At 43.3% G+C, this 27506-nt stretch overlaps 1 protein-coding gene across 1 annotated transcript in view; it reads left to right on the top strand.

Annotated features, from left to right (window-relative positions):
* The window catches only part of LOC138667606 (uncharacterized), a 116252-nt gene that overhangs the window by 77723 nt on the left and 11023 nt on the right, over window positions 1-27506 (top strand). Inside the window, exons 9-11 of the mRNA XM_069755744.1 lie at window positions 6825-6962; window positions 23755-23808; window positions 24676-24816. Of these exons, the coding sequence (XP_069611845.1) occupies window positions 6825-6962; window positions 23755-23808; window positions 24676-24816 (333 nt within the window). The remainder of the gene's footprint in view (window positions 1-6824; window positions 6963-23754; window positions 23809-24675; window positions 24817-27506) is intronic.

Here is a 27506-nt window from a genome sequence, read left to right as displayed (position 1 = left end):
CCGTAAGAATGAGCAAAATGCTTGTATGTATAAATATTTTATAAGATTGCTTAAAATTCATTTCTCCCAGCACACATCGCCCTATGTAAATAATGATATGCACATAGAATGAAGTGCGCTCAAGCGCACAGGCTTCCAGTATCCATTGTTTCAGATGCTGGGGTCATCTGAAGGCAGTTGTCTATGCTGTGAAGATACGAGATGTGCAGCATCTGAAACAATGGATACTGGAAGCCAGTGCTAGCATTTCTTCTGCGGTGTTGCTATCAGTGTGTCATGTTGTGAATTCTGTTGTCGAGCTCCCTCCTGTGGTCAGGAATGGTACTTCGGCTGGTTCTGTCCATGGACTTTCTCTGGTGGCTGTGGGTGTTTCTGAGTTTCCTTCCACAGGTGACGAACTTAATTCGTTAGCTGGCTACTCTATTTAACTCCACTTGGATCATTGCTAGATGCCAGCTGTCAATGTTGTTCTACTGGTCTAGTTTGCTCCTGGATCGTTCCGGTTACCTGTTCACTCCAGCAGAAGCTAAGTTCCTCTTGCTATTTTCCTATTTGCTATTTTTCAGTCCAGCTTGCTATTGTTTATATTGTCTTGCTTGCTGGAAGCTCTGGGATGCAGGGTGGCTCTTCCGCACCGTGAGTCGGTGCGGAAGGATTTTTTTTCCTGCACACTCTGCGTGGCTTTTTGTAGGTTTTCGTGCTGACCGCAAAGTGACCTTTTCTATCCTCTGTCTGTTTAAGTAAGTCGGGCCTCTCTTTGCTAAATCTATTTCATCTCTGTGTTTGTCATTTCCATCTTAACTCACAGTCATTATATGTGGGGGGGCTGCCTTTTCCTTTGGGAAATTTCTCTGAGGCAAGGTAGGCTTTATTTTCCTCTTTAGGGCTAGCTAGTTTCTGAAGCTGTGACGAGTTGCATAGGGAGCGTTAGGAGCAATCCATGGCTATTTTTAGTGTGTGTGATAGGCTTAGGGATTGCGGTCAGCAGAGTTTCCACTTCCCAGAGCTTGTCCTATGTTATTGTAACTATCAGGTCTTTCCGGGTGCTTTTAACCACCAGGTCCACTATTGTCCTAACCACCAGGTCATAACAGTACAGCTGGCCCAAAGTATTAATGCATCTCAATAGAGGGATAAGAGAAGCTCTGAGACCATTTTTTTTTCTTTGCAGCGTGTTTTGTCTCTCTTTTCCCCTTTACCTCTGGGTGGTTCGGGACACAGGTGTAGACATGGACATGCAAGGTCTGTCCTCTATGACGGATAATCTCACTATAAGGGTACAAAACATTCAAGATTTTGTGGTTCAGAATCCGATGTCAGAGCCTAGGATTCCAATTCCTGATTTGTTTTTTGGTGACAGATCTAAGTTCTTGAATTTCAAGAATAATTGTCAATTGTTTCTGGCCTTGAAACCTCGCTCCTCAGGTGATCCTGTTCAACAAGTAAGGATCATTATTTCATTGTTGCATGGTGACCCTCAAGACTGGGCATTTTCCCTTGCGCCAGGAGATCCGGCATTGCGTGATGTTGATGCGTTTTTCCTGGTGCTTGGATTGCTTTATGACGAACCTAATTCAGTGGATCAGGCAGAGAAAATCTTGCTGGCTTTGCGTCAGGGTCAGGATGAAGCGGAGATATATTGTCAGAAGTTTAGAAAGTGGTCTGTGCTCACTCAGTGGAATGAATGTGCCCTGGCAGCGATCTTCAGAAAAGGTCTCTCTGAAGCCCTTAAGGATGTCATGGTGGGATTTCCCATGCCTGCTGGTCTGAATGAGTCTATGTCTTTGGCCATTCAGATCGATCGACGCTTGCGTGAGCGTAGAGCTGTGCACCATTTGGCGGTACTATCTGAGCATGGGCCTGAGCCTATGCAATGTGATAGGACTTTGACCAGAGCTGAACGACAAGAACACAGACGTCGGAATGGGCTGTGTTTTTACTGTGGTGATTCCACTCATGCTATCTCCGATTGTCCTAAGCACACTAAGCGGTTCGCTAGGTCTGCCACCATTGGTACGGTACAGTCTAAATTTCTATTGTCTGTTACTCTGATTTGCTCTTTGTCATCCTACTCTGTCATGGCATTTGTGGATTCAGGCACTGCCCTGAATTTGATGGACTTGGAGTATGCTAGGCGCTGTGGTTTTTTCTTGGAGCCTTTACAGTATCCTATTCCATTGAGAGGAATTGATGCTATGCCTTTGGCCAAGAATAAGCCTCAGTACTGGACCCAATTGACCATGTGCATGGCTCCTGCACATCAGGAGGATATCCGCTTTTTGGTGTTGCATAATCTGCATGATGTGGTCGTTTTGGGGTTACCATGGCTACAGGTTCATAATCCAGTATTGGACTGGAAATCTATGTCTGTGTCCAGCTGGGGTTGCCAGGGGGTACATGGTGATGTTCCATTTTTGTTGATCTCGTCTTCCACTCCTTCTGAAGTTTCGGAGTTTTTGTCGGATTATCGGGATGTATTTGATGAGCCCAAAGCCAGTGCCCTACCTCCTCATAGGGACTGCGATTGTGCAATTAATTTGATTCCTGGTAGTAAGTTTCCTAAGGGCCGATTGTTCAATTTGTCTGTGCCAGAACACGCCACTATGCAGAGTTATATAAAGGAATCCTTGGAGAAAGGCCATATTCGCCCGTCGTCATCACCGTTAGGAGCAGAGTTCTTTTTTGTGGCCAAGAAGGATGGTTCTTTGAGACCTTGTATTGATTACCGCCTTCTTAATAAAATTACAGTTAAATTTCAGTATCCTTTGCCGTTGCTGTCTGATTTGTTTGCTCGTATTAAAGGGGCTAGTTGGTTCACCAAGATAGACCTTCGAGGGGCGCATAATCTTGTGCGTATTAAACAGGGCGATGAATGGAAAACAGCATTTAATACGCCCGAGGGCCATTTTGAGTACCTGGTTATGCCATTCGGGCTTTCCAATGCTCCATCAGTGTTTCAGTCCTTTATGCATGACATCTTCCGAGAGTACCTGGATAAATTCCTGATTGTGTATTTGGATGATATTTTGGTCTTTTCGGATGATTGGGAGTCTCATGTAAAGCAGGTCAGAATGGTGTTCCAGGTCCTTCGTGCGAATTCCTTGTTTGTAAAGGGGTCAAAGGGTCTCTTTGGAGTTCAGAAGGTTTCATTTTTGGGGTTCATTTTTTCCCCTTCTACTATCGAGATGGATCCTGTTAAAGTCCAGGCCATTTACGATTGGACTCAGCCGACATCTGTGAAAAGCCTGCAGAAATTCCTGGGCTTTGCTAATTTTTATTGTCGCTTCATCGCTAATTTTTCTACTGTTGCTAAACCGTTGACTGATTTGACCAAGAAGGGTGCTGATGTGGTTTATTGGTCTTCTGCGGCTGTGGAAGCTTTTCAGGAATTGAAGCATCGTTTTTCTTCTGCCCCTGTGTTGTGCCAGCCAGATGTTTCGCTCCCGTTTCAGGTTGAGGTGGATGCTTCTGAGATTGGAGCAGGGGCTGTTTTGTCACAAAGACGTTCTGATGGCTCGGTGATGAAGCCATGTGCTTTCTTTTCTAGAAAGTTTTCGCCTGCTGAGCGCAATTATGATGTTGGTAATCGAGAGTTGTTGGCCATGAAGTGGGCATTCGAGGAGTGGCGTCATTGGCTTGAAGGAGCCAAGCATCGCGTGGTGGTCTTGACAGATCACAAGAATTTGATTTATCTTGAGTCTGCCAAACGGTTGAATCCTAGACAGGCTCGATGGTCGCTATTTTTCTCCCATTTTGATTTTGTGGTTTCGTACCTTCCGGGCTCTAAGAATGTGAAGGCTGATGCCCTGTCAAGGAGTTTTGTGCCTGACTCTCCGGGTATTCCTGAGCCGGCGGGTATTCTCAAATAGGGGGTAATTTGGTCTGCCATCTCCCCTGATTTGCGGCGGGTGCTGCAAAAATTTCAGGCTGGTAGACCTGACCGGTGCCCAGCAGAGAAACTGTTTGTCCCTGATAAATGGACTAGTAGAGTTATCGCTGAGATTCATTGTTCAGTGTTGGCTGGTCATCCTGGAATCTTTGGTACCAGAGATTTGGTGGCTAGATCCTTTTGGTGGCCGTCTTTGTCACGGGATGTGTGTTCTTTTGTGCAGTCCTGTGGGACTTGTGCTCGGGCTAAGCCCTGCTGTTCTCATGCCAGTGGGTTGCTTTTGCCCTTGCCGGTCCCGAAGGGGCCCTGGACGCATGTTTCTATGGATTTTATTTCGGATCTCCCTGTCTCTCAAAAGATGTCGGTCATTTGGGTGGTTTGTGATCGCTTTTATAAGATGGTCCATTTGGTACCCTTATCTAAATTGCCTTCCTCCTCTGATTTGGTGCCATTGTTTTTCCAGCATGTGGTTCGTTTACATGGCATTCCAGAGAACATCGTTTCGGACAGAGGTTCCCAGTTTGTTTCGAGGTTTTGGCGATCCTTTTGTGCTAGGATGAGCATTGATTTGTCTTTTTCCTCGGCTTTCCATCCTCAGACAAATGGCCAAACCGAATGAACTAATCAGACTTTGGAAACATATCTGAGATGCTTTGTTTCTGCTGATCAGGATGATTGGGTGTCCTTCTTGCCTTTGGCTGAGTTCGCCCTTAATAATCGGGCCAGCTCGGCTACTTTGGTTCCGCCTTTCTTCTGCAATTCTGGTTTCCACCCTCGTTTCTCTTCAGGGCAGGTTGAGTCTTCGGACTGTCCTGGTGTAGATACTGTGGTGGATAGGTTGCAGCAGATTTGGACTCATGTGGTGGACAATTTGACATTGTCCCAGGAGAAGGCTCAACGTTTCGCTAACCGCCGGCGCTGTGTGGGTCCCCGACTTCGTGTTGGGGATTTGGTTTGGTTGTCGTCTCGTTATGTCCCTATGAAGGTTTCCGCTCCTAAGTTTAAGCCTCGTTTCATTGGTCCATATAAAATTTCGGAGGTTCTCAATCCTGTGTCATTTCGTTTGGCCCTTCCAGCTTCTTTTGCCATTCATAATGTGTTCCATAGGTCATTGTTATGGAGATACGTGGCGCCTGTGGTTCCATCCGTTGATCCTCCTGCCCCGGTGTTGGTTGAGGGAGAGTTGGAGTATGTGGTGGAGAAGATTTTGGATTCTCGTATTTCGAGACGGAAACTCCAGTACCTGGTCAAGTGGAAGGGTTATGGTCAGGAAGATAATTCCTGGGTTTTTGCCTCTGATGTTCATGCTGCCGATCTCGTTCGTGCCTTTCATTTGGCTCATCCTGGTCAGCCTGGGGGCTCTGGTGAGGGTTCGGTGACCCCTCCTCAAGGGGGGGGGGAACTGTTGTGAATTCTGTTGTCGAGCTCCCTCCTGTGGTCAGGAATGGTACTTCAGCTGGTTCTGTCCATGGACTTTCTCTGGTGGCTGTAGGTGTTTCTGAGTTTCCTTCCACAGGTGACGAGCTTAATTCGTTAGCTGGCTACTCTATTTAACTCCACTTGGATCATTGCTAGATGCCAGCTGTCAATGTTGTTCTACTGGTCTAGTTTGCTCCTGGATCGTTCCAGTTACCTGTTCACTCCAGCAGAAGCTAAGTTCCTCTTGCTATTTTCCTACTTGCTATTTTTCAGTCCAGCTTGCTATTGTTTATATTGTCTTGCTTGCTGGAAGCTCTGGGATGCAGGGTTTTTTTTTCCTGCACACTCTGCGTGGCTTTTTGTAGGTTTTTGTGCTGACCACAAAGTGACCTTTTCTATCCTCTGTCTGTTTAAGTAAGTCGGGCCTCTCTTTGCTAAATCTATTTCATCTCTGTGTTTGTCATTTCCATCTTAACTCACAGTCATTATATGTGGGGGGCTGCCTTTTCCTTTGGGAAATTTCTCTGAGGCAAGGTAGGCTTTATTTTCCTCTTTAGGGCTAGCTAGTTTCTGAGGCTGTGACAAGTTGCATAGGGAGCGTTAGGAGCAATCCACTGCTATTTTTAGTGTGTGTGATTGGCTTAGGGATTGTGATCAGCAGAGTTTCCACTTCCCAGAGCTTGTCCTATGTTATTGTAACTATCAGGTCTTTCCGGGTGCTTTTAACCACCAGGTCCACTATTGTCCTAACCACCAGGTCATAACAGTGTCAAGAGTGGTAGAAGAGGGTTGCATTGACAATCCAACACAATGGGCAGCACTTTGAACACATTTTATAAGTGGTCCTAAACTTGTAAATAACTCATGAAAGAATACAGTTATGTTAAAACCAAGCACACCACTGTTTTTCTTGTGAAATTCTCAATAAGTTTGATGTGTCACATGACCCTCTTCTCATTGGAAAAAATAAAGTTGGATCCAAAATGGCCGACTTCAAAATGGCCACCATGGTCACCACCGATCTTGAAAAGTTTTCCCCCTCCCATATACTAATGTGCCACAGACAGGAGGTTGATATTACCAACCATTCTTATTTTATTTAGGTGTATCCATATAAATGGCCCACCCTGTACATTATATATATATATATATATATATATACAGTACAGACCAAAAGTTTGGCCACACCTTCTCATTTAAAGATTTTTCTGTATTTTCATGTCTATGAAATTTGTACATTCACACTAAAGGCATCAAAACTATGAATTATCACATTTGGAAGGATATACTTAACAAACAAGTGTGAAACAACTGAAATTATGTCTTATATTCTAGGTTCTTTAAAGTAGCCACCTTTTGCTTTGATGACTGCTTTGCACGCTCTTGGCATTCTCTTGATAAGCTTCAAGAGAAAAATCGTTAAATGAGAAGGCATGTTCAAACTATTGTCCTGCCCTGTATATATTTATATACCATATAAATATCACTATTTTGTATTTCCTGTATTACATTCCAGCTTGCTGTTAGAAAAACTGAAATGACGTCAGCACAAAAACATGATGTTGTGGAAGGTAACAGAATGAGCTTTGTGAAGGATTATATTGCCACCATGCTCACTCTAGATGTCTATGTGGAACAACTCAACAACATTTTGGTAAGTTGATTCAACACTATTTATTAGTGATAAAAGTATTTTTAACCCCTCCCAGACAGTTTGGACTTTCATGGTCAATCACTACCGCTTCTACCAGTTTGTTATGAATAGCACTCGCTTGTGACACAAATGCCTCAAATGCTACTGTAAAGGGGGACTAAGCTTCCTTCACACATTCATCCACTCATCTATCTCAATAGGCTGACAATGAGCAAAGTGCACCCACAGGCAGTTCACACATCCACAGCTCACTTTTCGCTGCCACCACTCGTCATTTTGATAGGTCGGGGACATGCCTGCACAGGGGCACAAACTAGCCCACATGCCAACCAGCTTTCCCCAGCACTTGATAGCTACTCTTCTTGCACTCTGGCATATGCAGGGTAACACAACCAAGCTATTCTCGCCCTCCTCAGGGTTTGTGGGTACATTTAGAACAGAAATTAACAAACATAATATATTTTAGATTTAAAGGGGTTTTCCCACAAGCAAAAGTTCATTTTAATCAATAGATCTTGGAATAATAATAACTTCCTGTGCTGAGATAATCTTATTCATGTGCCCCTGCTGTGTAATATGTAATAGCTGTGTCTGACCATACAGGGACATGGTCTGATCATACCACAGTTCCTGGGCAGGAGAGGAAGCAAAAGAGTATACAGACATTACACCATCAGTGATCATATTGCTTCAATTACCTGTTCACAGGAGGCGGTGCAGGGAGTGATCTAGTGGCCCCAGCCTTTGATATGTATAACTATAAATCCATTTATGACAATGAACAAATCCCATTTTTTAAATCTGATGTGTCACTTAATGTGGTAATAGCTCTGCAATACTTAAACTTATCCCAGTGATTGTGAATATATTTTCATGTCTCATTGTACTTCATAGTAACATAGTTATTAAGGTTGAAGGAAGACTTTATGTCCATCTAGTTCAACCCATAGCCTAACCTAACATGCCCTAACATGTTGATCCAGAGGAAGGCAAAAAAAAAACCCATGTGGCAAATAGTAAGCTCCACTTTAGGGGAAAAAAAATTCCTTCCCGACTCCACATACGGCAATCAGACTAGTTACCTGGATCAACGCCCTATCAAGCAATCTAGTATATATACCCTGTAACATTATATTTTTCCAGAAAGGTATCCAGTCCCCTCCGAAATTTAAGTAATGAATCACTCATTACAACATCATATGGCAGAGAGTTCCATAGTCTCACTGCTCTTACAGTAAAGAACCCGCGTCTGTTATTATGCTTAAACCTTCCTTCCTCCAGACTTAGAGGATGCCCCCTTGTCCCTGTCTCAGGTCTATGATTAAAAAGATCATCAGAAAGGTCTTTGTGCTGTCCTCTCATATATTTATACATTAAAATAAGATCACCCCTTAGTCTTCGTTTTTCTAAATTAAATAGCCCCAAGTGTAATAACCTATCTTGGTATTGCAGACCCCCCAGTCCTCTAATAACCTTGGTCGCTCTTCTGTGCACTCGCTCTAGTTCAGCTATGTCTTTCTTATACACCGGAGACCAGAACTGTGCACAGTGTTCTAAGTGTCTAACTAGTGACTTGTATAGAGGTAAAATTATGTTCTCCTCATGAGCATCTACGCCTCTTTTAATGCATCCCATTATTTTATTTGCCTTTGTAGCAGCTGCCTGACATTGGCCACTGAATATGAGTTTGTCATCCACCCATACACCCAGGTCTTTTTCTTTAACGGTTTTGCCCAGAGTTTTAGAATTAAGCACATAGTTATTCATCTTATTACTTCTACCCAAGTGCATGACTTTACATTTCTCCCCATTAAAGCTCATTTGCCATTTATCAGCCCAAGTTTCTAGTTTACATAAATCATCCTGTAATATAAAATTGTCCTCCTCTGAATTGATTACCCTTCAGAGTTTAGTGTCATCTGCAAATATTGAAATTCGGCTCTGAATGACCCCTACGTTAATATGTCATTAATATGTTGAAAAGAAAAGGGCCCAATACTGACCCCTGTGGTACCCCACTGCTAACCGCGACCCAGTCAGAGTGTGCTCCATTAATAACCACCTTTTGTTTCCTATCCCTGAGCCAGCTCTTAACTCACTTACACATATTTTCCCCTATCCCCATTATTCTCATTTTATGTATCAACCTTTTGTGTGGCACCGTATCAAAAGCTTGTGAGAATTCCATATACACTACGTCCACTGGGTTCCCTTGGTCCAGTCCGGAACTTACCTCCTCATAGAAGCTGATCAGATTAGTCTGACATGAACGGTCCCTAGTAAACCCGTGCTGATACTGGGTCATGAGGTTATTCCTCTTCAGATACTCCAGCAACAATAATGGTCTATCAATGACTGTACTTAATTCCTGCAGTACTCGTGTATCCCATCCGGGCCCGGAGATTTGTCAATTTTAGTGATTTTTAGACGCCAACGTACTTCCTGCTGGGTTAAGCAGGTGACATTTAATGGGGAAATTTTATCATTAGTAATTGTGTCATGGGGTTTTCTTGAGTAAATACTGATGAAAAAAAGTCATTTAGCAACATTTGAAAAATTAGATCAATTTTCACACTTTTAATGCTCTTACTTTAGATGCTTTAAGCTATGTGCACATGCTGTGGATTTTGCTGCGGATCCGCAGCAGATTTGACACTGTGGATTTTGCTGCGGATCCGCAGCGGATTTGACGCTGTGGATCCGCAGCTGTTTTCCATGCGTTGTACAGTACCATTTAAACGTATGGAAAACAAAATCTGCAGTGCACATGCTGCAGATAAAAATGCACGGAAACGCAGCGGTGTTTTTTACGCAGCATGTCAATTCTTTGTGCGGATTCCGCAACAGTTTATACCTGCTCCTTAATAGGAATCCGCAGGTGTAAACCGCAGGTGAAATCTGCACAAAAACGCGGAAAAAACGTGGTAAATCAGCGGTAATTCCATGGTAAATCCGCAGTGCGGTTTACCTGCGGATTTACCAAAATCAGTGCGGAAAAATCTGCACACCATTCTGGACCGTGTGCACATAGCCTAAACCTTGAAAGCAAATAATCATACCACATAAAATAAGTAAAAAAATGAAATAATTTTGCATATTTCTTCATTAATTCAGCATAGTTTTTCAAATGTCCTTTTATTTTGTTAGGATGTTAGTAGGGTTAAAATTTAGTAAAGTGCAAAAAAAGTGCTCGTATAACCAGTGCTCTATTAAAAAATGGTTTTGTCTCACCAAATAGTCCTTTTTCTTTGCGGGAGCATCCAACAATATTCTTAGGGGGAGGGGGAGAGAGAAATTCTATACTACCCCAGTCGTGCCCCTGTGTAGCTCCCGCCCTGACAAGGGCAGTCCCCAAGTCAGTCTAATATATTGAACCCACCAAAACAATGTAACCTTCCCTACGCGTTTCCTCTCCCATAGGGGAGAATCATCAGGGGAACTGACTGAAAAATAAATGTGGGGTATTCCTATCAAGAGAGGGAGCCCCTGCATCGGCAGGTAACCCCCGTGTCTAGTGCTCCCAGTTATGGACACATAAGTCTGTTTGACTGCACTTTTTTTGCAATTTCACCGCACTTGGAATTTTTTTCCCGTTTTCTAGTACACGACATGCTAAAACCAATGATGTCGTTCAAAAATACAACTCGTCCTGCAAAAAATAAGCCCTCACATGGCCAAATTGACGGAAAAATAAAAAAGTTATGGCTCTGGGAAGGAGGGGAGCGAAAAACGAACACGGAAAAACAAAAAATCCCAAGGTCATGAAGGGGTTAAATTCCCTGTGCTCCGTCCCAGCGTCCTGTTCTGATGTCAGCAGCTAATTTCAGCTTGTAAGCCGCACATAGCAGTGACATCATGCACTGCTTACTAACCGAGGACAGATGCCGGAATACCCCCTGCTCCCCATGCCCGGGACTATGGGCATGTGAAGCAGTGTATATTAATTTCTCTTGAATAGCAGGCACACTGCTAACCTCAGTCGATGGCTTCCTGCAGCGGCTGGCGATCACATGGGCCCGCTACTAAAGGAAATTAATATTCACTGCTCTCCACTCCCATGAACATGGCGAGCAGTGAATAATTATTCTTTTTAATAGAGGGCACAAAAGATCGCTCAGCCACTGCAGGAAGCCAGCGTCTGCGGCTACCGTGCCAGCTCTTAAACAGAAACCAATATTCACTGACCCATACGCCCATAGGAGTGGAGAGCAGTGCATATTCGTGGTCTTTAATAGCAGGCACACTTGATTGCCGAGCCACTGCAGAAAGTCAGCGGCTGCGGCTAACAGCGTGCCCACTATTGAAGAGAAATTTATATTCACTACTCCCATAGTCCCTCCCACATCTCAGCGCCGGCTTCAGTGCAAAGAGGAGGGAGGGATTATGGGCGCGGGATGCGTGCAGTGAATATTAAATTCTTTTTAACTCCTTCATGATCCAGCCTATTTTGACCTTAATGACCTGGCTGTTTTTTGCAATTCTGACCAGTGGTCTTTTATGAGGTAATAACTCGGGAATGCTTCAACGGATCCTAACGGTTCTGAGATCGTTTTTTCATGACATATTGGGCTTCATGGTAGTGGTAAAGTTAGGTCAATAATTTTTGCATTTATTTGTGAAAAAAATGGAAAGTTAAACCAGCGAGTTATGTGACACAAAATAGTTAATAAATAACATTTCCCACATGTCTACTTTACATCAGCACAATTTTGGAAACTAAATTTTTTTTTGCTAGGAAGTTATAAGGGTTAAAGTTTGACCAGTGATTTCTAATTTTTACAACGAAATTTACAAAACCATTTTTTTAGGGACCACCTCACATTTGAAGTCAGTTTGAGGGGTCTGTATAGCTGAAAATACCCAAAAGTGACAGCATTCTAAAAACTGCACCCCTCAAGGTACTCAAAACCACATTCAAGAAGTTTATTAACCCTTCAGGTACTTCATAGCAGCAGAAGCAACATGGAAGGAAAAAATGAACATTTAACTTTTTAGTCACAAAAATGATGTTTTAGCAACAATTTATTTATTTTCCCAAGGGTAAAAAGAGAAATTGGACCCCAAATATTATTGTACAATTTGTCCTGAGTACGCCGATACCTCATATGTGGGGGGAACCACTGTCTGGGCGCACGACAAGGCTCAGAAGGAAAGTAGCGCCATTTGACTTTTTCAATGAAAAATTGGCTCCAATCTTTAGCGGACACTATGTCGCGTTTGGAGAGCCCCTGTGTGCCTAAGCATTGGAGCTCCCCCACATGTGACCCCATTTTGGAAACTAGTCCCTCAAGGAGCTTATCTAGATGCATAGTGAGCACTTTGAACCCCCAGGTGCTTCACAAATTGATCAGTAAAAATGAAAAAGTACTTTTTTTCACAAAAAATTTCTTATAGCCTCAATTTTTTCATTTTCACATAGGCAACAGGATAAAATGGATCATAAAATGTGTTGTGCGATTTCTCCTGAGTACACCGATACCTCATATGTGGTCACAAACCACTGTTCGTGCACACGGCAAGGCTTGGAAGGGAAGGAGCACCATTTGACTTTTTGAATGAAAAATTAGCTCCAATCATTAACGGACACCATGTCGCGTTTGGAGAGCCCCTGTGTGCCTAAACATTGGAGATCCCCCACATGTGACCCCATTTTGGAAACTAGACATCCCATGGAACTAATCTAGATGTGCGGTGACCACTTCAAACCCTCAAGTGCTTCATAGAAGTTTATAATGCAGAGCCGTGAAAATAAAAAATCATTTTTCTTTCCTCAAAAATTATTTTTTAGCCCGCAATTTTTTATTTTCAGAAGAGTAACAGGAGAAATTGGACCCCAAAAATTGTTGGCCAGTTTGTCCTGAGTATGCTGATACCCCATATGGGGGGGGGAACCACTGTTTGGGCACACGTCGGGGCTCGGAAGGGAAGTAGTGACTTTTGAAATGCAGACTTTGATGGAATGGTCTGCGGGTGTCATGTTGCGTTTGCAGAGCCCATGATGTGCCTAAACAGTAGAAACCCCCCACAAATGACCCCATTTAGGAAATTAGACCCCCCAATGAACTTATCTAGATATGTGGTGAGCACTTTGGACCCCCAAGTGCTTCACAGAAGTTTACAACGCAGAGCCATGAAAATAAAAAATCATTTTTCTTTCCTCAAAAACGATGTTTTAGCAAGCAATTTTTTATTTTAACAAGGGTAACAAAAGAAATTAGACCACAATAGTTGTTGCCCAGTTTGTCCTGAGTACACTGATACCCCATATGTGGGGGTAAACCACTGTTTGGGCACATGTCGGGGCTCGGAAGGGAAGTAGTGACTTTTGAAATGCAGACTTTGATGGAATGGTCTGCGGGTGTCACGTTGCGTTTGCAGAGCCCCTGATGTGCCTAAACAGTAGAAACCCCCCACAAATGACCACATTTTGGAAATTAGACCCCCCAAGGAACTTATCCAGATATGTGGTGAGCACTTTGAACCCCCAAGTGCTTCACAGAAGTTTACAACGCAGAGCCGTGAAAATAAGAAATCATTTTTATTTCCTCAAAAATGATGTTTTAGTAAGCAATTTTTTTATTTTCACAAGGGTAACAGGAGAAATTGGACCCCAATATTTGTTGCCCAGTTTGTCCTGAGCACGCGGATACCCCATATGTGGGGGTAAACCACTGATTGGACACATGTCGGGGCTCGGAAGGGAAGTAGTGATGTTTTGAAATGCAGACTTTGATGGAATTGTCTGCAGGCTTCACGTTGCATTTGCAGAGCCCCTGATGTGCCTAAACAGTAGAAGCCCCCAAAATTGACCCCATTTTGGAAATTAGACCCCGCAAGGAACTTATCTAGATATGTGGTGAGCACTTTGAACCCTCAGGTGCTTCACAGAAGTTTACAACGCAGAGCCGTGAAAATAAAAAATCATTTTTCTTTCCTCAAAAATTATGTTATAGTAAGCAATTTTTTATTTTCACAAGGGTAACAGGAGAAGTGGACCCCAATATTTGTTGCCCAGTTTTTCCTGAGTACATTGATATCCCATATGTGGGGGTAAACCACTGTTTGGGCACACGTCGGGGCTCGGAAGGGAAGTAGTGAAGTTTTGAAATGCAGACTTTGATGGAATGGTCTGCGGGCATCACGTTGCATTTGCAGAGCCCCTGATGTGCCTAAGTAGTAGAAACCCCCCACAAATGACCCCATTTTGGAAACTTGACCCCCAAGGAACTTATCTAGATGTGTGGTGAGCACTTTGAACCCCCAAGTGCTTCACAGAAGTTTATAACACAGAGCCGTGAAAATAAAAAATAATTTTTCTTTCCTCAAAAATTATGTTTAAGCAAGCAATTTTTTATTTTCGCAAGGGTAACAGGAGAAATTGGACCCCAATAGTTGTTGCCCACTTTGTCCTGAGTACGCTGGTACCCTATATGTGGGGGTAAACTACTGTTTGGGCGCACGTCAGGGCTTGGAAGGGAGGGAGCACCATTTGACTTTTTGAACGCAAGATTGGCTGGAATCAATGGTGGCGCCATGTTGTGTTTGGAGACCCCTGATGTGCCTAAACAGTGGAAACCCCTCAATTATAACTCCAACACTAACCCCAACACAGCCCTAACCCTAATCCCAACTGTAGCCATAACCCTAATCACAACCCTAACCCCAACACACCCCTAACCACAACCCTAACCCCAACACACCCGTAACCCCAATCCCAACCCTAACCCTAATCCTAACCCTAATCACAACCCTAACCCTAATCCCAACCCTAACCACAACTTTAACCCCAACACACCCCTAACCCTAACCATAACCCTAACCACAAGCCTAATCTTAACCCTATTTCCAACCCTAGCCCTAATTCCAACCCTAACCCTAAGGCTATGTGCCCACGTTGCGGATTTGTGTGATTTTTGAAAATATCCGCAGGTGAAAGGCACTGCATTTTACCTGAGGATTTACCGTGGATTTCCAGTGTTTTTTTGTGCGGATTTCACCTGCGGATTCCTATTGAGGAACAGGTGTAAAATGCTGCGGAATCCGCACAAAGAATTGACATGCTGCGGAAAATACAACGCAGCATTTCCGCGTGGTATTTTCCACACCATGGGCACAGCGGATTTGCTTTTCCAAAGGTTTACTTGGTACTGTAAACCTGATGGAATACTGCTACGTATCCGCGGCCAATCCGCTGCGGATCCGCAGCCAAATCCGCACCGTGTGCACATAGCCTAATTCTAACCCTAGCCCTAACCCTAACCCTAGTCCTAACCCTAACCCTACCCCAAACCCTAGCCCTAACCCTAGTTCTAACCCTAACCCTAGTGGAAAAAAAAAATTCTTTATTTTATTATTGTCCCTACCTATGGGGGTGATAAAGGGGGGGGTCATTTACTTTTTTTTTATTTTGATCACTGTGATAGGTTTTATCACAGTGATCAAAATAGATTCGGCGGGTGCACTGCGCATGCGCCCACCATTTTGGAAGATGGCAGCGCCCATGGAGAAGACGGACGGAAAACGGGAGGCTCGGTAAGTATGAGGGGGGATCGGAGCACAGGGGGGATCGGAGCACGGGGGGGTGGGATCAGAGCACGGGGGAGCTGACAGGAGGATGGGGAGCAGACAGGACGACGGAGGGGAGCGAAACACAGGACGGAGGACTGGGGAGGAGATCGGTGGCGGTGGGGGGGGGCAGATCAGGGTTTCCAGCCATGGCCGATGATATTGCAGCATCGGCCATGGCTGGATTGTAATATTTCACCAGTTTTCATAGGTGAAATATTACAAATCGCTCTGATTGGCAGTTTCACTTTCAACAGCCAATCAGAGCGATCGTAGCCACGGGGGGGTGAAGCCACCTCCCCTGGGCTGAAGTACAACTCCCCCTGTCCCTGCAGATTGGGTGAAATTGGAGTTAACCCTTTCACCGGATCTGCAGGGACGCGATCTTTCCATGACGCCACATAGGCATCATGGGTCGGATTGGCACCGACTTTCATGATGCCTACGTGGCGTCAAAGGTTGGGAACAGGTTAACAGCGGGCACATAGGTTAGCTGTAGCAACTGGTTTCTGCCTCCTGTGACCCACTGCTTTGCTGCTGATGCACCCACACCTCCCCATCAGGCGCCCCTCAGTTACTATAATCCACCCTCCCATGGCACCCGCCTGTGTGGTGACAGTCTGGAGCTTAGAGATATTGTTATCCCTTTTGCATCCTCCTCTGCTTCCTCCTCTTACTCTGGGACCATGACCTCCTTCCGCAGACAATTCAAAAAGTGCTCCAGAATGTAGATGAGCAGAATAGTGATGCTAGTGCTAACCATCTTGGTAGCCATTTCTAAACTGTGGAGAAGGGTGCAGAGGTCCTACATCTGTGCCGACTCCATAAGCATGATTTGCACCACATCCCTACTGCGCTGACCTAGGCTATGCAAAAGAAAATACTGCATCTGTGCTCATCGCTGCTGCAAAAGTCACTGCAACATGTGTAGAGTGGAATTACCTCATGGCGGAACATCGCAAATCTAACGGTTAACTGGTAGGCCAAAAGACCTCTGTAGCGATGCAAGTCGATGACCTGCTGGATGTGATCATCAGAAGTTAGGACCGTGCCTTCTGCAGCAGCTCATCCACACCAAGATAGTGGTAGAGAAATTTCTGTACCACCAAGTTGAGGACATGAGCAATACAAGGCATGTGTGTGAGTACGGCCTCCACGATGTTTGCATTGTTATCCTTCCCTGCCTCCAAGTTTAGTGGAGACAGCCATTGCACTGTTGGAACACGTCTCATTAAGGGAGAGGTTGAGGGGGCAGGTGGAGGCCCTAGAGGAAGTGGAGGAGCCAAAAGCATTGGAAGAACTATTAGATACAGAAGTTTGTCCCGCAAGCCTTGGGGATTCCAAGATTTGCTGTCTAGTGACACCTTGGTATCTAGGGTTTTAGTTCACCATTAGGAATGAGCAAGTATACTCTTTACTCAAGACTTTCCCAACATGCTCAGGTGGTCTCCGAGTATTTGGGTGTGCTCGAAGATTTAGTTTTTGTTGCCACATCTGCATGATTTGCGGCTGCTAGACAGCTGAATACATGCAGCGATTGTTTGTTTGTTAGGGAATTCCCACATGTATTCAGATTGTCTAGCAGCCGCAAATCATGCAGCTGCGGCGACAAAAACGAAATCTCAGAGCATGCCCAAATACTCGGAGACCACCCGAGCGTGCTCAGGAAATCTCGAGTAACGAGTATACTCATCACTATTCACCATCCCTTGGTGTGTAGTGGTTCAGTTCTCCATCCCCTGGTGTGTAGTGGCTCCTCCAACGCCTGTTGTCTAGTAATTTAGATTTCCATTTTTTGGTTTGTAGTGGTTTAGTTATCCAACTCTAGGTGTTTAGTAGTTTAGTTCTCCAATTTTGTTATTGTTGTCTAGTAGTTTAGCTCTCCAGTATTTTTTGCAAATGTGGCAGATATCATAAGTTGGGTCATCCTTTTGCAGTCTCAAAAATGGGCCAGGCTAAGTAACCCTTGCTGTGAAATACACATTCACGACCGGTGCTGGCCGCAGCCAGAGTTGTGGCCGAAGAATAAGTGCTTGTCATGGTTGCATTGCCTCATTTCTGTGTGGTAAGATGCAACATAACCTTCTCATCTTTCTCCTCCACCTCCTCTGCTGAACTGCTCAGCTGTGTACCTCTGGGTTCACAAGAAGAATTAACTTTTTATCTGTATATTGGCTTTTGGATTTGGGTGTTAATTTCTGGTGGGTCAGGAGGACAGACTTGCGGGCTGATGTACCATTTAACATACTGTGTAAGTCTGTAATAGTGACTTGTAAGTTGATATACCATATTAGATAGTGTGTGTTTATCTTTTTCTATTAAGATATGTTGATATGCTAATTGTGCATTGCATTCTGGAACCAGTTTGTTGACTTTGAAAGTAGAGAGGGAAAGAATGTGAGGGTGGACTGAAGGACACTAAGTAATTCTAAAAATAGCTTACATGCCTCGGGTATAAAAAGACTCAGAGATCTCATAACACAGAGCTACCAGTCGGACATTCTGCAAAACACTCAATCGACGAGAGACACCATCACGAAGGACACGGATCTAATATTCTATTGGAAAACAACCTAGGGGTTTTCTACTCCGTTTGGAAGGATAGAGATCTGAATCATTGAGCATCGCTGAACCATGGAAATGTTTGTAGGAAGCCAGGTTTGGGACCCACTAGTCACCTGGTTCCATGGAGATGGTCGGAAAAGCCAGGTCGTGTCAACTGGCTTTGGACCTTGTATGGATTCTATGGACTGTCATCTCCCTACGCTTGTCGTTACCTCCTCTCTGTGTGTGCATCACAGGTGGGGTAGCGACCCTGGGAGCTCTGATGTAAAATCTGCCATTATCCCGGCAGGTCAGCAGAAGGGTGAGACTCTAATGTGCACCAACTTGGGTGTTGTGCTGGGACTGTTCTACGTGTTACCTGCCTCTAGGTCATCCCTCTGCAGCTCTCCCAGTTCCATCGTGCCAAGTGTCCCACTTCTGCAACCAATTGTGGGGAAACGGGGGTCGATGGGTGCCCAAGGTCCTCTAGCCGAAACCACATAGACTAGGGATCGTCCCGCATAATGACCACTTTCCCGTTAAGGTGGGCATAATGTTACACAGACAACACAGGGTTAGGGTAAAACAGTGTGGCAATACTTTATTGAACCAAAACACACAATAGCAAACAGAACAGTCCCAGCAATTACCCCCATGATGGTGCACATTACAGGGTCTCACCCTTCCGCGGACTCGCCGGGAAAATGGTAGATGATACGTCAGAGCTCCCAGGGTCACTATTCCACCTGAGATGCACACACAGAGAAGAGGTAATGACAAGCGTAGGGGGCTGTTGTACAGACAGACTCAACAGACTAGTGATGAGGCATGCACTGCAGATTTTGGATGCTACGATGTCCAACCCCACCAACTCGGCCTTGGGAATAGGACCAGAGTGGATATATGACCTCAACAAGAAATGGAAACTATAGGAGATGTTCCAGCTTCAACAGATTGAGTGGGATTTAATCCAGGAACTATGGAATGTGGAGGAAGCCATGCGTGGACCCAATGGATACCAGTTGTTACTCTTCAATTATGTGTGGAGTTTTTTTTCATAGAGAGGACATGGAATATGCTCTGAGGAAACTGGATGATCAGAATCCTATCATGTCTGGCCAATTAAGATGGGGGAGCAATGTGAAGAAACCAGAGTATATCTTAATTACCTAGATGGCTATGTATTTGCCAACCAAGAAGAATTGACTTTTATCTGTATATTGGCTTTTGGATTTGGGTGTTTATTTCTGGTGGGTTAGGAGGACAGACTTGCGGGCTGATGTACCATTTAACATACTGTGTAAATCTGTAATAGTGACTTGTAAGTTGATATACCATATTAGATAGTGTGTGTTTATCTTTGTCTATTGAGGTGTGCGGATATGCTAATTATGCATTGTATTCTGAAACCAGTTTGTTGACTTTGAAAGTAGAAAGTTAAAAGAATGTGAGGGTGGACTGAAGGACACCTGGTAATTCTAAAAATAGCTTGCATGCCTTGGATTAGTAAATGGGGCCTTATGCTTAACCCCTATATTAGGCCTAACAATTTTTAAGAGGAAATGGGTCTTCTGATTCCTCATTGCAACACAGTTTTTTTTTTTAAAACGACTTGGATTAGCAAATGGATTCGGACACCAACACAGTTTTAGCACAATTATTTATTTATTATTATTATTTATTGTTATAGCGCAATTTTTTCCATAATGCTTTACACGTGAGGAGGGCTAAACATAATAAAAAACAAGTACAATAATCTTAATAGAAGTCACGACTGGTACATAAGGAGAGAGGACCCTGCCTGCAAGGGCTCACAATCTACAAGGGATGGGTGAGAAAATAGTAGGCGAGGGTAGAGCTGGTTGCGCAGCGGTTTGGTCGACCGGTGGTTATTGCAGGTTGTAGGCTTGTTGGAAAAGGTAGATTTTCAGGTTCTTTTTGAAGGTTTCCACGATAGGCGAGAGTCTGATATGTTGGGGTAGAGAGACACAGTATGGGGGATGCGCGGGAGAAATCTTGTATGATTGTGGGAAAAGGAGATAAGAGGGGAGTATAGAAGGAGACCTTTTGAGGATCGGCGGTTGCATGCAGGTACAGTAAGTACCAGGAGATGAGGTCACAGATGTATGGAGGACACAGATTGCGGATGGCTTTGTATGTCATGGTTAGGGTTTTGAACTGGAGCCATTGGGTAATGGGGAGCCAGTGCAGGGATTGACAGAGGGGAGAGGCTGGGGAATAGCAGGGGGACAGGTGGATTAGTCGGGCAGAAGAGTTTAGAATAGATTGGAGGAGTGCAAGAGTGTTAGAGGGGAGGCCACAGAGCAGGAGGTTGCAGTAGTCAAGGCAGGAGATGATGAGGGCATCGACTAGGGTTGTTTCAGATTCTTGGTTGAGGAATGTACGGATTTGGGAAATATTTTTGAGTTCAAGTCAGCAGGAAGTGGAAAGGGCTTGGATATGTGGTTTGAAGGAGAGATCGGTGTCAAGGATTACCCAGGGGCAGCGAGCTTGTGAGACTGGGGAGAGTGAGCAGCCATTTACTTTAATGGATAGGTCTGTTGGGGGAGTTGAGTGAGGTGGGGGAAAGATGATGAATTCTGATTTGTCCATATTAAGTTTTAGAAATCTAGCGGAGAAGAAGGATGAAATAGCAGACAGACATTGTGGGATTCTGGTTAGTAGGGTGGTGATATTTGGTCCAGAGATGTAGATCTGTATCAGGACCCTGACTTCAAAGAAAAAAGACAGCGCCACAATGGATGGTGAAAAAATAAAAACTCACATTTATTCTGCCTTCTGTAGCGACGTTTCGGTCAACAGACCTTAATCAAGTGCTTAATAAAGGTCTGTTGACCGAAACGTCGCTACAGAAGGCAGAATAAATGTGAGTTTTTATTTTTTCACCATCCATTGTGGCGCTATCTTTTTTCTTTGAAGTCTTGGTACGTTGTCCGGGATGGGCTCCCTGGTTCTGGACGTGCGCCCCTGTGTCCGCTGATACCTTTATTTGCAAAAAAAAAAGGGTGCGGTTTTGGCTTTTTTCTGTTTTGACTCTGTATCAGGACCCTGTCAGCACCAGCGCGCTGCCACGGCTAAGCAGGGTGACTCACCCACACTGCGGGAGAGCCCGGGGTCAGATGGCACAGGGAAAGCTCAGGCAGATGGGACCTACGCAGCGTGCTGAAGGTAGCAGAAAATAGAAGGACCTACGATCATGTGACCACAGGGGGCGGGGCTTAGCGTTCTGCTACTGGAGATAAGTGCAGGATTCTACAGGCACCCTGAAATAGAGGAAAGGAAAACTTAAGTCGTACAAACAGGGGTCAGACACGGAGAGGGAGGTGCGGTACTGAAGGGGCGAGCAGAGAATAGTCAGAACATAAGCAAGTAGTCATACACAGAGATATCAGCACAGTGCAAAAGGGACAGGCAGAACTCTAAACGGGGACAGAACCAGATCAGAACCAGACAAGCATAAAGTAGCGCAGGCACAAAGCACAGGCACAAAACACAGGCACAACAGGGTCACACACACTCGGCCAAGAGTCAGAGTATAAGCGACAGAGGATGGCTCCACAATGAGGCTATAAAAAGCCTCCCAGAATCCCAGAGTAAGGCCATCCAAGTTAACCCTAAAACCACCTAATCCCAGAAACTCAGCAGACCATGACAATCTGTGTGTCGTCGGCATAGAGATGATACTGAAAGCCATGGGACTCTATGAGCTGTCCGAGGCCAAAAGGTATAAATGGAGAAGAGCAGAGGCCCTTGGAATGAACTTTGCAGGACTCCGACAGATAGGGGCCCAGGTGAGGAGGTGGTGTGTGAGTGGGAGATGCCGAATGTCAGGTCTGTTATGTACGAGGAAATCATTGGTGCGGATACGATCTTTTGAACACCTGTGATTGCAATTTAATGCAATGTTGCGGCGACCAAAAAAACTTAATTTTGGCCTTTTGATTTTTTTTTCACTACACCATTTAGTGATCAGGTTAATCCTTTTTTATATTGATAGATCAGGCGATTCTGAGTGTGACGATACAAAATATGTGTATGTGTAACTTTTTTATTGTTTTATTTTGAGTAGGTTGAAAGGTGGATGATTTGAAGTTTTATATTTTTTAATTTTTTAAATATTTTTAAAAGCATTTTTTCTTACTTTTGACATTCTTTAATAGTCTCCATAACCCGATCGGCTCTGCTACATACAGGCGAAGATCAGATTGCCTGTATGTAGCAGAATTACTCATCACCGGGCAGCGCTCATAGCAATCCGGCAGTGACAACCATAGAAGTGTGCAGGAGACCTCTGGCTGTCATGCCAACCCATCAGTGAACCGCGATCACAAGACGGGGGTCATTGATGGGCGGATTTCCAGCGCAATTGCCTGAAGCTCATGTTGAATGCCACTGTTACAGTTTAAAACAGCTGACTTATGTAGGGAAAGATGTGGGCTCAGCGCTGGAGCCCACATCAAAGGTAGGGAATCCGACATTGGTGTACTATTATGCCTGATGTCGGAAAGGGGTTAATATTTGTGCCACCTGAACATGGCTGAGAATAAAAGCGCGCACTTTGAGCTGTTGCATGAGGTATCAAGGCTCCAAGCACAGCAGGCTTACACACTGGTCCCTTACTCAACTCGTCTTAATTTAAACTTTAATTAAAAGCTGTAAATGCTGGCCCAGACCCTGATACCTCATGCATGGCCAATGGCTGACTGCTGCTGTGACATCAAATTTCTACTGTGCGTCAATTAATTAAACTTTTCTTGGTATCTGCCCCTAATTTGAGTTGTTTTGGCAGCTTTTTGCAAACCCCCCCCACAACCCCCACCCCCCACCCGAAGGTGTTGCCAGTGCGTTTGGTTTTGCCTCCCTTTGAATTCAATGGGGATTCGCATATGTTCATTAAACCGTTTGACGAACATGAGGACATTAGCCGAATCTGAACTAAATCTTGAAGGGTTTGCTCATCCCTGTTTGTAAGCAAAAACCAGGAGTGGGTAAAAAATGCAAAAGTGCTGCATGTGTTTCTATTATACTTGTCCTCTGATTGTTCCACTCCTGATTTTGGCTTCCACGGAAGTGGAAAATAGTGACTAAATACTGAACATGTGAATGTAACCAAAACGTCACCACCAGGCACTGCTCCAGCTCCTGCAGTATTCCCAGGGACATACCCCTTCCGTGCCATTCCGGCTCTCCACATGCATTAACCATAGTCCGTACTGGGAATTTCTCCAGATTTCTCTACACTGCATCTCCGTTTTACTATTCCTTTCAAGTGAGGTTTGACAAAAACCCACCACGGGGTCAAAACATTACCTACTTACCTACTTTATACCTACCACGGAGTCCCTCTCCTAATTGCCTTAACATTGTGGTGACTTGAATAAACTTTTTGTTTCTGTTATGCATTCAAAAAATCCAAACCTGAGTGCGGCTGTTTTCTTCAATATATGACTTTGGATAATTTCCACGTCCAGTCAGCACCTATCTAATCATACACTGAGTGCACGCCTTCTTCTCTATAATGTAACCAAAACATAGTCATAACATGGTCAAACGAACGTAGAAGTAAACTTTACATTGACATTCTAACAAATATTCCTTTGTCCAATGTAATATGAAACTGCAACCACATATAGATAACATGTTTTTCACATTGTCTCTTCAGGAGGAAGAAAATGTAGAGTTTTCACCTGAACAACTCAACCATTTAATTTCTGGTGTAAGTCTACAGTTCATTCTTACTCTCATAGAACTCTGCATTCATGGCCACATAAGAGTATTTGCACAAAGTTTTGTATGTGGATTTGTTTGGCTGAAAATCCGCCTTAAAAAATTCTAAATTTTTGTTTGTTTTCCTGAGTGGTTTTGTTTTTTATGTGTTTTTTTTGCATGGTTAATTTTTTTTCTACTTTAGTTGATTCAGAAGCCATATTTGGATAATTTTTGCCAATCATAAGTGCCTCAAGAATTGACATAATGCATCATTTCTCATGTGGAATAATGTGAAAAAAATAGCACCATGTGCAGTTATTTTCTCATTGCGATTATTAGGAAGCTTATTCAGAGAGTATTTGGAGCTTTTACTCATGTGGATTTTGGAGCAGAATCTGCTCCAAAATCCACATGAAGAAGCTCTTATGTTAATATACATTTAGGCAATGGTCATCTAAAAACCAATTTTGAAATGCTTTTTCTTAACTGCGGTTTTGTACAAACATGTTTTTTTACTGTTTGATTTAAATTTTGAACCTTTTTTCACTGTTTTTTTATATGTTTCTAAGTGTAATATAGGGTTTAGGAATTGGATGCGATTTTTGTTTTGTTTCTGCCTCAAAAACCTAGTCAAATACTGCAATAAAAACTGTTGTAAAAATGCAGATTTTGCCACGATTTATGCATAGAAGCATTTCAATGAATTAAAGATGCTTTTTTTACACAATGTAAAAAACAAGAAGAAAATGTGACTAATTCAATTTAATGGGAAGCTTGTATAAGTATTTTTTATAAGTAGATTTTGGTGCGGAATCCGTGCCATCAAAGAACCCAGTGTAAACATACTCTTTCATGTAAAATCTCATGTTTTCAGATGTCTGAAACAGAACCAACTAGTCTGAAAATCACTGTTACAGAGATGAAATTGAATGTGGAAAATGAAACTATGACAATTAAAATGAAATTGCAAGCTTTTTCTTCAAAGTCAGAAGAATATGTCTTGGAAGTTATATTTGTAAGTAATAAATGTTTAAAAACCTAGTCTAGTTGTGTTAGTAGGGTTTCTATGTCAAGTATAGCCTACTCAAGTAAATTAAAGGCTATTGTCATGCAATTTGCTATCTAAAGAGAAAGCCCATCTGTTCCACTATAACCCCAATAACCAATAACTGAACACATCAGATATACAGCTCAGCGGTTCCACATTTTGTTATACATTAGCCACAATTATAGATATAAACAGAGTCTCACAAAATATTACCTACTGTTGTGTGTGGACTTAGTGCTGTGTCCCTCCACACCGACGCGCGCTTCGTCCACACTTCTTCAGGGCACTTCTTTGTGGCTAATGTATAACAAAATGTGGAGCTGCTGAGCTGTATATCTGATGTGCTCAATATATAGGCGTTATTTTGTAAAAAGATGCCATATACATTTAGTATCATGTGGCTCCTCAATGTATATTGTTATTTAAGGAATTTAATATAATTAGCCCTAGAACAACAGTGTTTATTACTCTCCATGGTGTGTTTAAAGGAGTTCTTAGCATGTAGTGTCCCTCATTACTTGAGGTTTTCATAGATTTGTAATGAAATCTTATTGTCAATAAAATGTGTTTATTTAATTCTAAAGACAAATTTTGGACTTTGTGTTTACTGTCCACTCCATGGTTATTGGGGTTATAGTGGAACAGATGGGCTTTTTTTGTTTGTACACAAAATATTTTTTTGGAGGACATTGATTGAGAATCGGATAATTGATATCTAAAGAGTATAGCATGAGCACAGTGCAAAATAAATACTCCTAGACATGTAATCTTAGAGGTACAATATGATGTACAGTATGTGCTACAGGTAAATTTAGGATCTGAACCAGATAAAGACTATGGGCCTGACTCATTAAGACTGATATTTTACAACACAGTCTTGAAGGGAATCTGCCACCAAGTTTGTGTTAATGAAATCTGAGAGCAGCATGATGTCAGGAAACAGAGCCTGATTCTAGCAATGTGTCACTTACTGGGCTGTGTTTTGCTATTTCAATACAATCTGTGCTTTATCAGCAGGAGATTATCAGTACAGGACAACTTCCCTGTGTCTCTAAAGGTACCTTCACACATAACGATTTCGTTAACGATATCGTTGCCTTTTGTGACGTAGCAACGATATCGCTAACGAAATCGTTATGCGTGACAGTGACCAACGATCAGGCCCCTGCAGGGAGATCGTTGGTCAATGGGAGTGATCAGGACCTTTTTTTGGTCGCTGATCACCCGCTGTCATCGCTGAATCGGCATGTGTGACGCCAATCCAGTGATGTGTTCACTGGTAACCAGGGTAAATATCGGGTTACTAAGCGCAGGGCCGCACTTAGTAACCCGATGTTTACCCTGATTACCATTGTAAAAGTAAAAAAAAAAAAAAGTACATACTCACATTCCGTTGTCTGTCACGTCCCCCGGCGTCAGCTTCCCGCACTGAGTCATTAGTATGGAAGAAATAAGATATGAATCTGTTGCAAATCTGCAAGGAAAAAATAAGCAACATGTGCATGAGATTTTAGCAATCTCATTGACTTCGCTAGAACAGTAAAATTAAATCCCGTGTTTTGAACATCTATATAAATAGTTTAAACAGCAGTCAGAGATAAGAGGAAGAGGGTGGTACTCATCAGAATTAAGCACAGAAAAATTCAATGCCCCTGTATAGGGATTACAGATTTAACAAGATTAAAATTTACCAAAGTGTGTGGGTTTTACTGGGAAATTCGGCTTGCAGCAAACTTATTCTAAATAAGAGGAAGCCTAGATGTAGAGAGGAGGGCACCACCACAACCCGAGAGGATCACCTGAGCTATGCCAAAACAATAGTAAAGACCGACAAAGAAAGAGGTATATGATGTCACAGGGATCACTCAAAGATGCTTAAGTTGTTAATCTTTATTGACATACACAACAATATAGCATTAAAAACATTCAAACCTTGAAAAACATACAAATGCCCATAATAGGACTACAAACCCTGTCACACACCTCCTTGCCTCAAGTAAAAATACTCCCTATCCAATGTGTACTCTTGAAAAGAAATCTAGTCTCTTACATAAATGCCTTTCCATGTATTAGAATGGTGGAGAAACTTACAACTTAAGCCCTCTAAATAAATGCAGATATCAACATGCAAAAACAGTTGTAAATATTGGTGTCCAATATGCCCACTAAGGGGTTTAGAATAAACAGTAGACCACATGCTCAACACCAAAATAGTGTACCTGTAAGATCAATGCTCGGACGCACTCCAGTAAGGTACCAAGGTGCCCACTAAAAATTTTTTTGAGGAAGAGATACATGACATAAACCTATTCGTCAAATGGGTTAAACCTTTGCCAAAGGCTGAACCAGTGAAATAAGTCGAAGTAAAGAGAGGAGGGAGCAAATTAGTCCTCCCTGTGAGATACAAGCAGAGAATACAGAGTAGTAGTTGTGAGTGGGTTAACAAGCAATGCCCAAATGTAATATTACCTGTACACTGTGATACGCTTAGCACCCGCTGGTCAGGCTCTGTGGCAAATAGACAAGGATAAGAGCTGGAGGGGTGGACAAAGGAGGAGGAGGACAGGGCAAAAATTTGCCCGATGGGTGTCACCAGTCAAACTGGCTTCTTCAGGGGCCGTTGTATCAATGTTGAGATATGTCATATAAATACCTGA

Source organism: Ranitomeya imitator, chromosome 2 (genome assembly GCF_032444005.1).
Source record: "Ranitomeya imitator isolate aRanImi1 chromosome 2, aRanImi1.pri, whole genome shotgun sequence".
NCBI classification, from domain to species: Eukaryota; Metazoa; Chordata; class Amphibia; order Anura; family Dendrobatidae; genus Ranitomeya; species Ranitomeya imitator.
The sequence above is the reverse complement of the archived record's forward strand: the minus strand, read 5'-3'. Positions and strand labels throughout refer to the sequence as shown.